A 15,359-nucleotide genomic window follows, 5' to 3' on the forward strand; every position below is an offset into this window, starting at 1 on the left:
TGCTTTGCCCACGGAGCTGTACAAGAAGTTTGGTACCTTTTTTCTGTCCCTACATTACTGTAGCAGTATAATAACTTCTGCAAGGCTGCCGTCCTACCGTCTTTCATGTCAGAGGCAATAATAGTGGTTATTCCCAAGCCAGGCAAGGATCCACTATTGCCTGAATCCTATAGGCCCATCTCCCTATTGACAATGGATGTTAAAATTCTAGCCAAAATGCTTGCAATGAGACTGAACAGAATTATTGATCAGCTGATCCACCCAGACCAGACAGGGTTCATGCTGGGAAAGTCCACGGCCATCAACCTTCACTGACTCTATACCCATTTACAAATGCCAGGTGGTCATGGGAGTGGGGCAGTGGTGGTATCCTTAGACGCGGATAAAGCATTTGATTCCGTAGAGTGGGAGTATTTATGGGCAGTTATGAATAGATTCGGTATAGGCCCCAAGTTGTTGTCCTGGGTGAAGCTGTTATATTCAGCCGCAGTGACCAGAGTTAGTGTGAACGGCGATACTTCTTCGTCATTTGCACTGGGTAGAGGCACTAGGCAGGGATGTCCCCTCTCGCCGGCCCTGTTCGACATAGCTATAGAGCCTCTGGCGTGTATGATCAGGGCACATCCTGGAATCTGTGGATTCAGGGCTGGAGATGGGGTAGACAAAGTCGCATCGTATGCCAACGACATGCTCCTTTTTCTGCAAGACTCTGGTTCAACCCTGACTGCCCTGCTGCATCTGGTGGAGGAGTTTGGTGACTTCTCTGGCCTGAGGATAAACTGGACTAAATCTAGCATTTTTCCCATTGGTGGGGGGGTCCCGGAGAGCGATGTTGGGTCCCTCCCATTGCAATGCATGTTGAAATTGAAATATTTAGGTATATGGATCACCAATTTGCATTCTGACTATATATCCCTTATTGACCCAGTGATTAACTATCTTCGGGCCAAGGTGCCGTTATCAGTGTCGGGCAGAATTAATTTAATCAAAATGGTCATACAGCCGAAATTCTCTGGTCTATCCTCCAAGAAAAATGTTCTCCCAAATAAATACATGTCCTCTCTGGTTTGGGGGGAGAAGCGAGCCTGAGTTAGGCTATCCTCTTTGTGTCATCCCAGGACGTCAGGCGGCCTGGCTCTTCCTGACTTTAGGGCCTACTATTTTGCAGTGCAACTGGCTCACCTTCTAGATTGGTTTGGGGACTCACCGGCACCAGTCCTCATGAGCTTCCTGAATGGTTTTGTGGGGTTTGACAGGCCCCCTATACACAACCTGTTGGGCACAATGGTCACTAGAAATGTTCCACCACTGCTTAGGCAGGCTTTGATGATCCGGGGCGTGGTGGCAAGGGCGCTCCAGTCCTCTGGACTAGATGAGGACACCCCATTATGGGCCAATAGTACTTTGCCGGAACTACTCAAATTAAGACTATTTCTCAAATGGAGGGATGCTGGTATTATATCCCTGGGGCAATTATACTCCAGTGGCATCCTTAAATCCTTTGCAGACTTACAGGCGGATTTCCATCTTCCAAACAGCTTATTTTATACATACTTACAAGTATGGCATGCCCTAGTGAAACAATTTGGCGGCGTCCCTACTGGTTTTTGCTCCAGATCCTCTTCGCTTGCTTCTTAGCTGAATAGGACCCAAAAAGACCATTTCAATGTTATATGCCAATATACTTCCTATACTTGCCCCAGATGACTTGCCTCGACTGTGACAGGGATGGGAGGAGGACCTGGGACCTTTGACCAAGGAGGACTCAACCTACATGCTTGACAGTGCCCGCGAGGCTACCTCATGCACCAGATATAGACAGGTTCAGATGTACATTTTGCACAGAGTGTATTATTGCCCCTGCAGGCTGCTCCAGATGAGTGCCAGATCTGACTCCAATTGCCCAAAATGCCGGGGACGCTCTGCTAATTTCTGGCACCTACCCTGGAGATGCCCGGTGTTGGGGGATTTTTGGTCACGGGTGGTGGACTGTATACATGACACAGGCATAGACATACCATTATTGTATCCCAAGACATGCATTTTTGGTCTAGGTGTCAGTTTGTTGTTGGGAAGGTTGGCGACCAGATATGTGCTTAACTTTTTCGCTTTGGCTAAAGTTGCAATCACCATAGCATGGATGGCAGGGGAGTGGCCAGAATTCATTGCATGGCTGGGTTTGGTAAATGCTCCAGTGGGGGACGAAAGATTTACCTGAGGTACTATGCCAAAATATTACAAGATATGGTCAAGATGGGCGAAATTGAGGTATGCGATTAAACATCTGGCGGCAGACTTTTATTTAGTATAAAATAAAGAGTCGTTATGTCCTGGGTGAAATGGCAAAGTCGGGCACTTAACACAAGAATCAGTGGGTGGGATATTTCTAACCATGCTCTCTCATAGTTACATCCTCCTACCAGAGTTCTGTGATTAACACTGCTGTTAATTTTAATAGTTTTTTTTATGTAAGAAGAAGTTTTGGGGACCTAATCACTAATTCATTCATGCAATCACTCAGTACATAACTGTATATGCTTCAATGCATTTTAGAGTACCCACACAAACTGTTACTAAGCAAATTATAGTAAATGGGATCTGCGCTTCCTCACCTAGATGTATATTGCTGCCATTGGGAGTGTGTAGGGCTCGTCCCAATCCCCAATAAATATGGCAATAGATGGATATAAATATGTACAGTATGCTTGAAAAAAGTAATGCAATTAAAACAGCAAAATGTACAAATGTGACACATCTAAAGGACTATCCCAATACCATCTTACTCTCATTACTTAGTTGAGCAATGTATGCAGTATTTTAAGAGAAAAAGAGGAAATAAAAGGGTGATTTCTTTACTTTTGCTGGCATTCGTATTCCTATGTCAGACCGTAATCTTGAAAATGAACTTGTAAATAAAGAGTTGGAATGGGGCATTTTAAGACAGCAGTATGGGGGTGTACACGTTTGTATAAGCCATTATAATGTGTATGATGAGCATTTGTCTACTGTGCTCTGTATAAGCATGGTCTGTAAATACATTATGCGCTGTGCATCCACATTTGTTCCAGTTCGTAAATGATACTGCAATATTGGAAAGCCTCTTCTTTTATCTATCCACCCATAACACCATCTAGCTGCATGAGCTTGTGCATAGATGTGGTTTATTCTCCTGGAGCCTAGAGCTACATCAGATGCTGAGTTTGCTAAAAGTATGAGTAAAGATTGAGTAAAGTAGGTATGTATCCAGGCTTGCACTTTTATAGAAGAAATCAGTTGCCATACCTCCCAACAGTTAGACTTGCTAAATCGAGATAAAGTAAACCCTACCTCCAATACATCAATAAACTCCTACTTGTGTGAAACTCCACCCACTTTTGCCCAGCTCATTTCAAGGTATGCTAGGTCTCGTCAAAATAGGGATAGTTGAAGGGGATGCATATCTCAGCAAACATGGGCAGCCGGATATGTGCGCATTCAGTGCATATTAATTAGCAGCCTACTGGGGGGTAATTATTGCACACTGGAGCCATGGCCTCTCATTGGTCACTTTGAGTATTTAAGGCAGGGAGGTCTTATCCTCCCAGCCGGTTATAGTGTGGATTCTGTCTGTTGCTGACCAGCTGTGTTACTGTGTCCTGTAAATACTCTGCAGTATCTTTGATTGATTTTCTGCTGTGACCCCCTGGCTTGTTACTGGACTGCTCGTATTCTAGTTGCACTGACCTGTGGACCTGTTTCTTCGGATATTCCTGCTTGCTGCCAGCCCTGATCCTTTTGCTTGTCTCTGACCACTCTCTCTGCTATGGACCCCTGACCTCGGCCTGCTTTTGACCATCTTTGCTACTGCCTCCTATCTTTCAGCTGCGGCATTGCACATAAGCTTACACTACACAAGAGTTAAGTCCTGGGGGCATCCAAGTACCTGTGAGCATAATAAGTTCTATGGGAAAGGTGGCTGCTATAGGTGAAGACCTCTGTCATGTGTTCTGCAAGCTTATGTCAATAGCCGCCAGCCGTAACATTTTCTTCCTATTTTTATCTGCTTTACCCAATGCAAAAGCTTCTAAAGACATGTTATAATATCCTACATAAAGAAAGCCCGATTGTCATGTACAACCTTCCAACATTTCACTCCTGGGACAGAGGCGTGGCTATGTCATAATGGGGGTGTGGCTATGTCACAATAGGGACACCCTCACATTGCACTGCTCTCACTTTTAGGTAGAAAATGGGGTGATATAGTGTGAAGTTGACCGAAAGTGGATTTCTCCATTAATATTACAAATCTAAAAAAGTATAAACAAGTCTTTGTTATAAAGCCCTATATTTAGCGCACACACAGCATAGCTGTCTTTAGAATTCTGACTTGGCAGTTGCTAGTGTCAGCTTTTATACAATCTAACACAAGCAGGTTAGCAGTCAGAATTCTAATGAGAAGTGAGCTGTATGGGTTAAGCAATGAATGTATAGTACATCTTGTTTCTTATAGTAATAAATAATGAATTACCAAATAAAAGGGGTTATTCAGCAGTAACATAACATTAGTTTTTTAATCTTGTGATAGGGTGCTTAACATTTCACAAATAGGATTATGTCTTAAAACAAATTTTGTGAATATATATATATATATATATATATATATTATATATATATATATATTTATATATTATATATATATTATATATTATATATATATTATATATATATATATATTATATATTATATATATATATATATATATATATATATATATATATATATATATATATATATATATATATATATATATAGCACAGACTCACAAACATGTTTGTTATTATTTTAATTTTAGGGGCAGGAAATTGTAACTGGCAAAGCAATTGATGGTGATTACTTCCGGCTGCACATCAATCAGTACAGTATGGTGGAGACAATAACATGCCTATCTCTGAAACCTTTTCCTCAGTCAAATTTCAAATGTCTCTATGGACAACATGAATGTCTACTGAATAATCTGTGTTCTCGATTTCAAGAAGGGCTCGTCACAGACCTCTACAGGTAAGCATCCAAAATCATTATTCAGAAAGAGTGGAATACAGTTTAACACCTTACAGGGTACTTGGAATAAACTGAAAAGGGAATACTTGGTAAACATCATTATAATTGGGCATGTCATGCAAAAAGATTGAGAAACACTGGTCTACACCAAGAGTAGGTAATTTAGCAGTGAACCTTCGGCCAGTTGGTTATTTAGTCTGGAGGCAGAAATCTATAATAGGTGAAGAATGAAATAAAAAAGTTTGTAGGATTATTTCAATATTGGGGATTTCAAGGAAACAAGACATTTTTGGTTTATATATTAGGATGTTTATTTTATCAGTTCAGTATTTGTTTATTGATGGAACCTAAATGCATATTCAGTGATGTCCTCCCTTTGAGATGATTTTACAACACAACGTGTAAGCTCCCTACTTTTTCAAAATGGCACTGGCCCTGCTTATGCAAAAGAATTCTTCTTTGCGCACAAGCTGTCCAGTTTCGGTACTGTGTACATTTGTTTCCTGGGCCATGAACCAATTGGAATTATTCCTGGTCCTGTAGTTGCAGTAATTATTTATTTTCTTTCTTTCTGGTTTTCTGGATCTTCTGGAAACTGTATCTCCGGATAAAATATCCCATGCCAGTAATTATTTGCCCTCAGGATTGTCAAACAGCGTTTTTAATTGTATAATACTATGCACAGTAGTTTTTATGGGCTTTTTAAAAAAATAATAATACACAGCTCATCCTTCAGACAGCTGTCCCTTTGGACAATTTAGTGTGTGGTCTAAATACTGCTTTCTTGGTACACTGGAGAATATACAAATCCCCCAGCACACTGCTATAACCAGTAAAGGAGTTGCTATATCTACTTGTATATAAAAAGGCAGTAAGTCCTCTGCCCCATCAAGGCCCTTCTGCTAATAGGGTGGTTCCTCTTGGTAAGGTAGCTCTCAGTTTAAAAACACATATATATATGGCCCAAAATAGGGACACTTCTTGTTTAAAGTTAAGACCAACCTATTAGCAGAAGCACCTTGACGGCGCGGGTGGCTTTCCATACATTTGCAGATGTGTGTGACTGACAATTCTGCATTTTTGTGTACAAGTAATAATAGCAGTTTACTGGTTATAGCAATGTGTCTGGGGATTTTTCTCTGTATTTGTTCCTTTCAGGATAACTCCACCCTTTCAAGCACCTGCTATGACCCTAGAAATTGATTGAGCAACTTCCACTTCTGTATTACATTGGAGAAGACACAGATATTACTGAACCATTTTCCTGAGTACATTGCATTGCTGTGACATTACGCTGGCGATTTGTCTACCTGTACATTTTCTTCCAATAAAACACACACATGATTCCTGCTTCTCTGAACAGTTACTTTAGATGCATTGATTTTGTTGTTTGAGTCTCAATTGAAAGAGGACATTTTTCAGGAAAAAAATTGTACTCTGAAATATTTTACTTTCTCCTGAATGCATCATGGTTAAAAGCATCTACTGTATTGTATAGAAGAGCAAATAGAAACTCTCAGCATTTGAAAATATCTTCATTCCTACGCACTTGTACATTGTGAGACCCAAAGCTGTTCGAGAGTATGTGGATTTTACAAGGGTACTTTGTTGCTGAGCACGGACATCTAAGTCCATAATCAACTGTACTGACTAAGGAGGTCTTGGTGTACTACAGCAAAATAAGACAAAATTGCCTAGTTGCAAAGTATTCAATAAAAAATACAATATAAAGCTATTTCCAAAAGGAGCTCTGAACTTAAAAATCTATTTAAAATGAGTCAAGCTACAATGATTTTTATTATAAAATAACCTTTTAAATTCATAACCTATAGTTCAGGCCTCACTTAAACAATTGGCACAATCCAGCACTCACCTTAGCCTGCATGACATGTGTGTGACAAAGGGTTCATCAAAAACAATCATCTGGTCTGTTTAAAAAGGATTAAAATTCTACTTGTCTTCCAACACACTAATGTTGCCTTACTTTTTATGCAGCCACCAAGGTTTTTTGTGAAAAGCTGACACTCTTACTCAGAAAGCCTATAGTTCTCCTTTTAAACTAATGTATCACAATTTTTCTACTTATCCTAAACCATATGATCTCCCTTGACCCAGAGTTATCATAAACCAAACAATCTCCTGTGTTTCAACTAAGTTTGACACATGAATTTGTAAGAACACAGAAACAGGAACTTATGAAGTGTAATATAATATGGAAAATAAATTCACAATGCTTAAGATGAAAAACAATTAACAAAATGACATACAATGACATAGTACAATTGTTTCTTGTAAAATCAAAAGGAATAAACAAAAGAAATGGTAAACTTTCAAATGACCAAGTTTTATGCTTGCTGGGAGAACAGGAATAAAGGGACATTTGTAAATAAGAAATTGAATCCCACAAAGCGAACAACTCTGTTAGATTTAACAAGACATTTTAACATGCTTCATGTGCCCACAGCCCCCTTCATGTGATGTCAAAACTAGAAAGTCTGTGTAAACTAGTCGTTTATCACCTTTGTTCAAACACCTTTCAAGTCACCTTTTCTTTACACTGTCCTGACTTCTTACCAGAATGTCCTACAAGGATGGTATTACCTCCACACAGCAGGTTAAATGTTCCCCTTTATTTTTATACCAAGGAGGACTCCTGTAAGTATGAGATTTGAGAAAATATGTCCTGTGTCTTTATTTACCTTCATTCACACTTATCCCAGCTGCTCTGTCCCCCGTTCCCCCAGTTGAGATGTCCTACGATATCACAAATCGCCCAGAATGTGAGGGGGACTGTTTGTTGGATATCACTGATGTTATTGAAATAACCTTAAAGAGATCTTTCAAAAGCCTTTATGACCCGTTCCATAAATTGGTATTGGGAACTCATATGTAACTACGTGTCTCTCTCTCTGGAACTCTTTGTCCATAAATACCTCCTGGGTAGAACAGAAGAGTTTAGAAACTAAATCAATGAAATAAAGTAATTTAGTCTCCCCCTACTCTGTGTTAAACCGTGGCTGGACACAGAGTTCCTTTGAGCCACATCAAGCTAATACTCTGAATTAATATGTAAACATATATTTGCAGTTTAATATTTAGCTTGCATATGACACAGACTTTTATGTATAAATCTTTATGTGCACAACTACCTCAATATACTGCAATTAAAAAGATCTTAAGGGATATAGATCCCAAAGAGACACAATTCCAATGAACACTTTAAAGTATATACCTGCCTAGTCCATAAGGTGAGAAGTATTATTCCATCTAAGATCATATTCCTTAGGAACAAATACTAATTTGCACCCCTTGCATTGTAACATGGTTTTGTCCAGGAGACTGAAATAAGAAGTTTCTTAAGTTAAGATCCTTAATGAGTCAGGCCCTAGAATCTGATTGGTTGCTATAGGCAACATCTCCACTTTTTCAAATCCGTAGTTTAGTAAATCTAGCCCCAAATGTTCAAAAGTTACTTTTAAAACTTAGAAAATCCGTCGAAAAAGGTGCCAGAACTCAGTTTCGGGGAGTTCTATGACAGAAAAAGCACTGGTGTCTACGAAATTCCTCTCAACAGGAGCAAAATTCACAAGTCCGCTATCATCGCCATGCACTTACATGCAGAAATGGACATGACAGTGCTTGATCACAAAAGGAAAAACGGCATCTGTGATTGCATTCGCATATTTGCATATTCATAAATCATCTTTCATGTATGGAACTGGAGATTCCCATAAACCCACATAATTATATACACTGCAACCACCTCATTTCATGCGGCACACACTAACTCAACCTACAACTAGACTCATTCATGGTGCAAAGTACTGTCTCTTTAAGGCTTTGTAGATGCATAGCAAGCCATCTGAAAAGACATTATAAATTAAAATCGAGTCTGGAGCTAAGTGGCAAAAGGCAGAAGAAAACACTTTGAAATCATTTTATGTTTCTAAGAAATCTTTAACAAAGAGGTGAAAAAAAGAGAGGACGTTTTTGCCTAAGACTCTCTTTTGTGGTCACCAGTGTCATCAGCCTGAACCTCCCTAGGACAAGGATTGTAAGTGCTACTTACAAGTGAATAGCTAGACGTGATAACATGCATTACCCAGCTACTCATGTGCTCTTCTCTCTTGGCAGTCAAGCACGCTGACCTTCTGGGAAGCAGTAATGCTTCAAAGCATTTTGAAACAAACACTATCATGAGCTGCAGAAGAAAGATAAAAGGAGCTCCGGAGATGTTCATTTGAAATATTAATAAATAGGTGACATTGTTCTGCAGTCATGCTACACTGTAGTGCTCTTCTATATGGGGTGAATGCTTTGTGATATATGTTTCAGCAGACATTAGCTCTTATAAGATTAGAAATGAATATGAATGGAGAGAAAGAAGCTCTTAAAAAAATGAAAAAAAAACACAATGTGTATAATATAAAGCATGATTTTAACCATGAGTGGTGAAAGATGAAAATGGCTTTTCAAAGTTGGTGCATGAATTATATATTAATATATAATCATATGTTATATTTTATATAGAAATGTTGTTGTTTTTAGAGAACAGTGCTACCTAAATAACACACACATAAATGTGTGTGACAGACAGATCAGGCAAGCAAAAACAAAACAAAAACATCTAAAAAGATATTGCGGGTCAGTGTTTTTTTTAGCTTTACCCAAAAATTAAGTCATTTTTGGCAGTGTCAGAATGTTCAGCTCTGTCGGTGTTGAAGGAAAATACTTGCTTCTATATTGGGTGTCATGGTGAGACTTGGTGGTTTACAGCAATGTGTGTTGCCAGTAGAGATGGGCGGGTCCGGTTCTCCGAGAACCGAACCCACCCGAACTTTGGGTATCCGAGTACCGAGCTGAGCAGCTCGGTACTCTCCCGCCCATTCCGAATCCAAATCGAGGCCGAACGTCATTGTGACGTTGTCGGATCTCGGGACTCGGTTCTCGCGATACTTCAACTTTATAAATACACGCCTCCACAGCAATCCATCGCCATTTGACAGAGGGAGAGAGCAGGGTGTAGTCATAGGCTAATTAGAGCAGGGACAGAGAATACAATATTGTTCTTGCAATTGCTCTAACCAAAATCGCTAGTGCAGAGAGGAGGATAGAGGTTTATTATTTTTTCTTCATATTTGGCACTCCCCAGCGCTGTTGGGGTGTCCCCCATAATTGTGCATTAATATTTCTGGCTGTCAAAAGTCATATCTGTCGGCAGTATCTACTAAATAATTTGTAGCACACCTCAGTGCTTTTGGGGTGTCCTCCCTAATTGTGCATTAATATTTCTGGCTGTCAAAAGTCATATTTGTCAGCAGTATCTACTAAATAATTTGTAGCACTCCTCAGTGCTTTTGGGGTGTCATCCCTAATTGTGCATTAATATTTCTGGCTGTCAAAAGTCATATCTGTCAGCAGTATCTACTAAATAATTTGTAGCACACCTCAGTGCTTTTGGGGTGTCCTCCCTAATTGTGCATTAATATTTCTGGCTGTCAAAAGTCATATCTGTCAGCAGTATCTACTAAATAATTTTTAGCACTCCTCAGTGTTTTTGGGGTGTCCTCCCTAATTGTGCATTAATATTTCTGGCTGTCAAAAGTCATATCTGTCAGCAGTATCTACTAAATAATTTTTAGCACTCCTCAGTGTTTTTGGGGTGTCCTCCCTAATTGTGCATTAATATTTCTGGCTGTCAAAAGTCATATCTGTCAGCAGTATCTACTAAATAATTTTTAGCACTCCTCAGTGTTTTTGGGGTGTCCTCCCTAATTGTGCATTAATATTTCTGGCTGTCAAAAGTCATATCTGTCAGCAGTATCTACTAAATAATTTTTAGCACTCCTCAGTGTTTTTGGGGTGTCCTCCCTAATTGTGCATTAATATTTCTGGCTGTCAAAAGTCATATCTGTCAGCAGTATCTACTAAATAATTTTTAGCACTCCTCAGTGTTTTTGGGGTGTCCTCCCTAATTGTGCATTAATATTTCTGGCTGTCAAAAGTCATATCTGTCAGCAGTATCTACTAAATAATTTTTAGCACTCCTCAGTGCTTTTGGGGTGTCCTCCCTAATTGTGCATTAATATTTCTGGCTGTCAAAAGTCATAACTGTCAGCAGAATCTACTAAATAATTTTTAGCACTCCTCAGTGCTTTTGGGGTGTCCTCCCTAATTGTGCATTAATATTTCTGGCTGTCAAAAGTCATAACTGTCAGCAGAATCTACTAAATAATTTTTAGCACTCCCCAGTGGTTTGCGCTCAGAATGGATTCAAAGCAGTCCACATATGATCTAAATGAGCAACCAGGTTCTGTCACCAGTCCTGATGTTAGTGTTCCCAGTACGTCATCTGGCCAAGGCGATGTCAAACAACAGAGTGTTTTCAAATTAGTGCAAAAAACAAAAACCCCAAAAAAATTTACTGTATTGAAGCGAAAAAGAAGTGTAACTGAGCAAAAGTTAAGTGACGATAAAAAAAAAATTGCAAGCATGCCATTCTACACACGCAGTGGCAAAGAGAGAATGAGGCCTTCACCTTTGGCTATTAGTGGCAGATCCCAAAAAGTTACCCAGCCTACAATTGGTGCACAACTACTGTTACGCGTCAAAGCCGAGCTGCAAGATAACAGTGAGGCATTACAGGAGAATATTTGCTCTGATTCACAAATGACAACAATCCCTGTGGAGAGTCCATCCAACAGTGGGATGTCTAATCGTGAGCATTCTGCTGATGTGTGCCTTAATAGCCCGAGTGTAGCCGGTGATACCCAAATTGAGGATGCCACTTTGGAATTAGAAGAGGATGAGGGGGAGATTTGTGTAGGCGACGAGGGCGCTAATGATGATGTTGATGATTATGATGCAGACAGATACCAAATTGCCTTTCTCAATTTCTATTTATATTCTAGATTATATAACGGCTGAATAGTTTTCTATTTTACTCCTAGTGGAGAGAGGATCTGATGCAGACAGATACCAAACTGCCTTTGTCCATTTCAATTTATATTGTACAGTATATAACGGCTGAATTTATTAGTATTTTATACAAGTGGAGGGGGGCCTAGAGAGACAGAAACCAAACTGGCTTTCTCCATGTCAATTAATATTGTACAGTCTACAACGGCTGGATTTTTTTGTATTTTATACAAGTGGAGGGGGGCCTAGAGAGACAGAAACCAAACTGTCTTTCTCCATGTCAATTAATATTGTACAGTCTATAATGGCTGAATTTTTTAGTATTTTATACAAGTGGAGGGGGGCCTAGAGAGACAGAAACCAAACTGGCTTTCTCCATGTCAATTAATATTGTACAGTCTATAATGGCTGAATTTTTTGGTATTTTATACAAGTGGAGGGGGGCCTTGAGAGACAGAAACCAAACTGACTTTTTCCATTTCTTTACATATTTAACTATAAGTGTAGGGTGTAATATACATTCAAAGACGATGGCTGCATTGCCAATATGCATAGATGGAGAGGAAGACAATCTGTTTTGTGTGTAGAATAGGCCTACCAACGAAGAATTAAACTGTTTTTTTGGATGATTTATTACCTCAACAATTAGATTACTTGTCTCTAAAACAGTTGGAGCACTAAATTGGGTTAATTTAGGCCCAAAAACATGGATTTTCCAAAAAAATAGCAAAACAAAACCAAACAAAACCAAAACCAAAACACGCAATGGCAGTTTTGCAAAACCAAAACCAAAACACAACGGTAATCCAGATCCAAAACCGAATCCAAAACCAAAACACGGGGGTCAGTGACCACCTCTAGTTGCCAGTCACAAGATGGATGTCATGTGACACATGTAGTTACTTCATCAGCAGTTTTATCTCTTAAGTAGTCTCCAGTTTACCCTGTATAGTCTTGTTATGTACATACTTTCTTTCTCTTGAGTGAAATTCATCAACACTTGCTAGTTTTTTTTTCTCGTTTTAGTTTAAGGAGGCCTCAATGGTAGTCAGGATATCGATGCTGACTACCTATCTACTATATATTGTTATTGTCCTGCTTATAGTTTTAGAGTATTTGGATGACGGCAAAAAGAACTAGTTGTGAACAGCAGGAATTACATGTACCAAAAACATACCAGGCAAAAGTATGTAGTTCTCCCTCCTACCATAGATATTCTTATCATATCAATATCTGTACAATAGCATTACAATATTGTGTCCTAATAGCAGACAGCTAAGACCTGCAGTGATAGGTGGCACATGTCAAGTTTGGTTGAATCCACAAGGTCACCCAGTACTTTAGTCAAACTCTTTATCTGTCGGTCATTCATTATGTATTGTATTATAACATTTATCAGAAAACATTTGTAGCTTTAATGAATATTTTATGCTTTCTAATGATTTTACCCACCTATCTACCAGCAGTACACATCCACATTACCTCACTGTCTGCTGTATACACCCAGTCAGAGCCGGATTTAGACCTCATAGGGCCCTAGGCAGGATACTGTTTTTGGGCCCCCTTCCTGAAACAATCCATAGCACTATATTTTTGCAGCCTACCATATACCCTTATAGTTAAGTAGATATGAAAGCATGTGCCGCCGCATGCCTACCATATACCCCTATAGTTACGTAGAAGTGAAAGCATGTGCCGTCGCATGCCTACCATATACCCCTATTGTTACGTAGAAGTGATAGCATGTGCCGCCGCATGCCTACCATATACCCCTATAGTTAAGTAGATATGAAAGCATGTGCCGCCGCATGCCTACCATATACCCCTATAGTTACGTAGAAGTGAAAGCATGTGCCGCCGCATTCCTACCATATACCCCTATAGTTACGTAGAAGTGAAAGCATGTGCCGCCGCATGCCTACCATATACCATACCATTAATCCAAGTATGTACTTTTGTCCCTCTATCATCACACTGTGCCCCTTCATTGTCACTTTTGCCCTTCACAATATCACATGTGCCCTTTCACCATCACCTCTGTGCGCATCACCACCTCTGTGCCAATCACCATCACCACCACTGTGCCAATCACCATCACCACCTCTGTGCCCATTACCACCTCTGTGCCCTTCACCATCACCACTTCTGTGCCAATCACCATCACCACCTCTGTGCCTCTTCACCATCACCACCTCTGTGCCATTCACCATCACCACCTCTGTGCCAATCACCATCACCACCTCTGTGCCAATCACCATCACCACCTCTGTGCCAATCACCATCACCAATTCTGTGCCCCTTCACCATCACCAATTCTGTGCCCCTTCACGATCACCACTTCTGTGCCCCTTCACCATCACCACCTCTGTGCCCTTCACCATCACCACCTCTGTGCTAATCACCATCTCTGTGCCCTTCACCATCACCACCTCTGTGCCCTTCACCATCACCACCTCTGTGCCCTTCACCATCACCACTTCTGTGCCAATCACCATCTCTGTGCCCTTCACCACCTCTGTGCCCATCACCACTTCTGTGCCCCTTCACCATCACCACTTCTGTGCCCCTTCACCATCACCACTTCTGTCCCTTGTTTTACTTACCTTTCTATTGCGCGCTGCTCCTCCTCCGTCAGTCAAGATGTAAAAAAAAAAAAAAAGAAAAAAAAGAAAGTCACGTGATCGCTCGTCGGGTCCGGCAGCCTCTCCTCCTCTCTCTATCACTGAGAGGAGAAGAGGCTGCCGGGACCCGATTCGCGGCACCCAACCCCCCCCCCCCTCCCCCGATTTTGCGACAGTCGACCCCCCCCCCCCTCCCCCCGACTCGCGGCACCCCCCCCCCCAGTCGGGGGTCGGGGGAGGGGGCGATTTTTTACATTTTTTTCCATTTTTTTTAAATCGCTCCTGTCCCCCCCAGCTGTGCCCCCGAGAGCCGCTAGGCCCTAGGCAGGTGCCTAGGTTGCCTAGCGCTAAATCCGGCCCTGCACCCAGTGCACACGTCTGTCAAAACTTTTTTTTATGGAATCCGATAAATTACCTTTCATTCACTTAAAGTAGTGGTGTCTAACTTGTGACCTGCAGGTTGTCATGTGCCATCCCCGCACACACATTAGGTGCCAGTGACGGCTGCCATCTTTGTCCCCTGTGCGCCCCGTTGCTATGCAATGGGCCACTACTTCTGGTTCTGGGCCAGAGGTTTGGGCGCATGCGCTCAAACATCGCGTCTCTGTTGCCTAGCAACCAAGACGCCAGCAGTGCTTCCTGACGATGGTCAGCTGTTGTGACCGCCGTTTTCACATCCACCAATGACAGGCAACTATCATCTATTTAAACCTGGATCTGGCGCCATTAGGGTTCCAGAGTATCTAGGTCTCTAGTCTCCAGCACCTTGTTTGTCTCCTGCAT

The 15,359-nt window shown here is 40.9% G+C and overlaps 1 protein-coding gene across 1 annotated transcript in view; it reads left to right on the forward strand.

The window, feature by feature from the left end:
- The window catches only part of CFAP61 (cilia and flagella associated protein 61), a 228,483-nt gene that overhangs the window by 164,765 nt on the left and 48,359 nt on the right, over positions 1 to 15,359 (forward strand). Inside the window, exon 25 of the mRNA XM_075203834.1 lies at positions 4,832 to 5,037. Coding sequence (XP_075059935.1) covers positions 4,832 to 5,037 — 206 coding nt within the window. The remainder of the gene's footprint in view (positions 1 to 4,831; positions 5,038 to 15,359) is intronic.

This window comes from Mixophyes fleayi, chromosome 3 (genome assembly GCF_038048845.1).
Source record: "Mixophyes fleayi isolate aMixFle1 chromosome 3, aMixFle1.hap1, whole genome shotgun sequence".
NCBI classification, from domain to species: Eukaryota; Metazoa; Chordata; class Amphibia; order Anura; family Limnodynastidae; genus Mixophyes; species Mixophyes fleayi.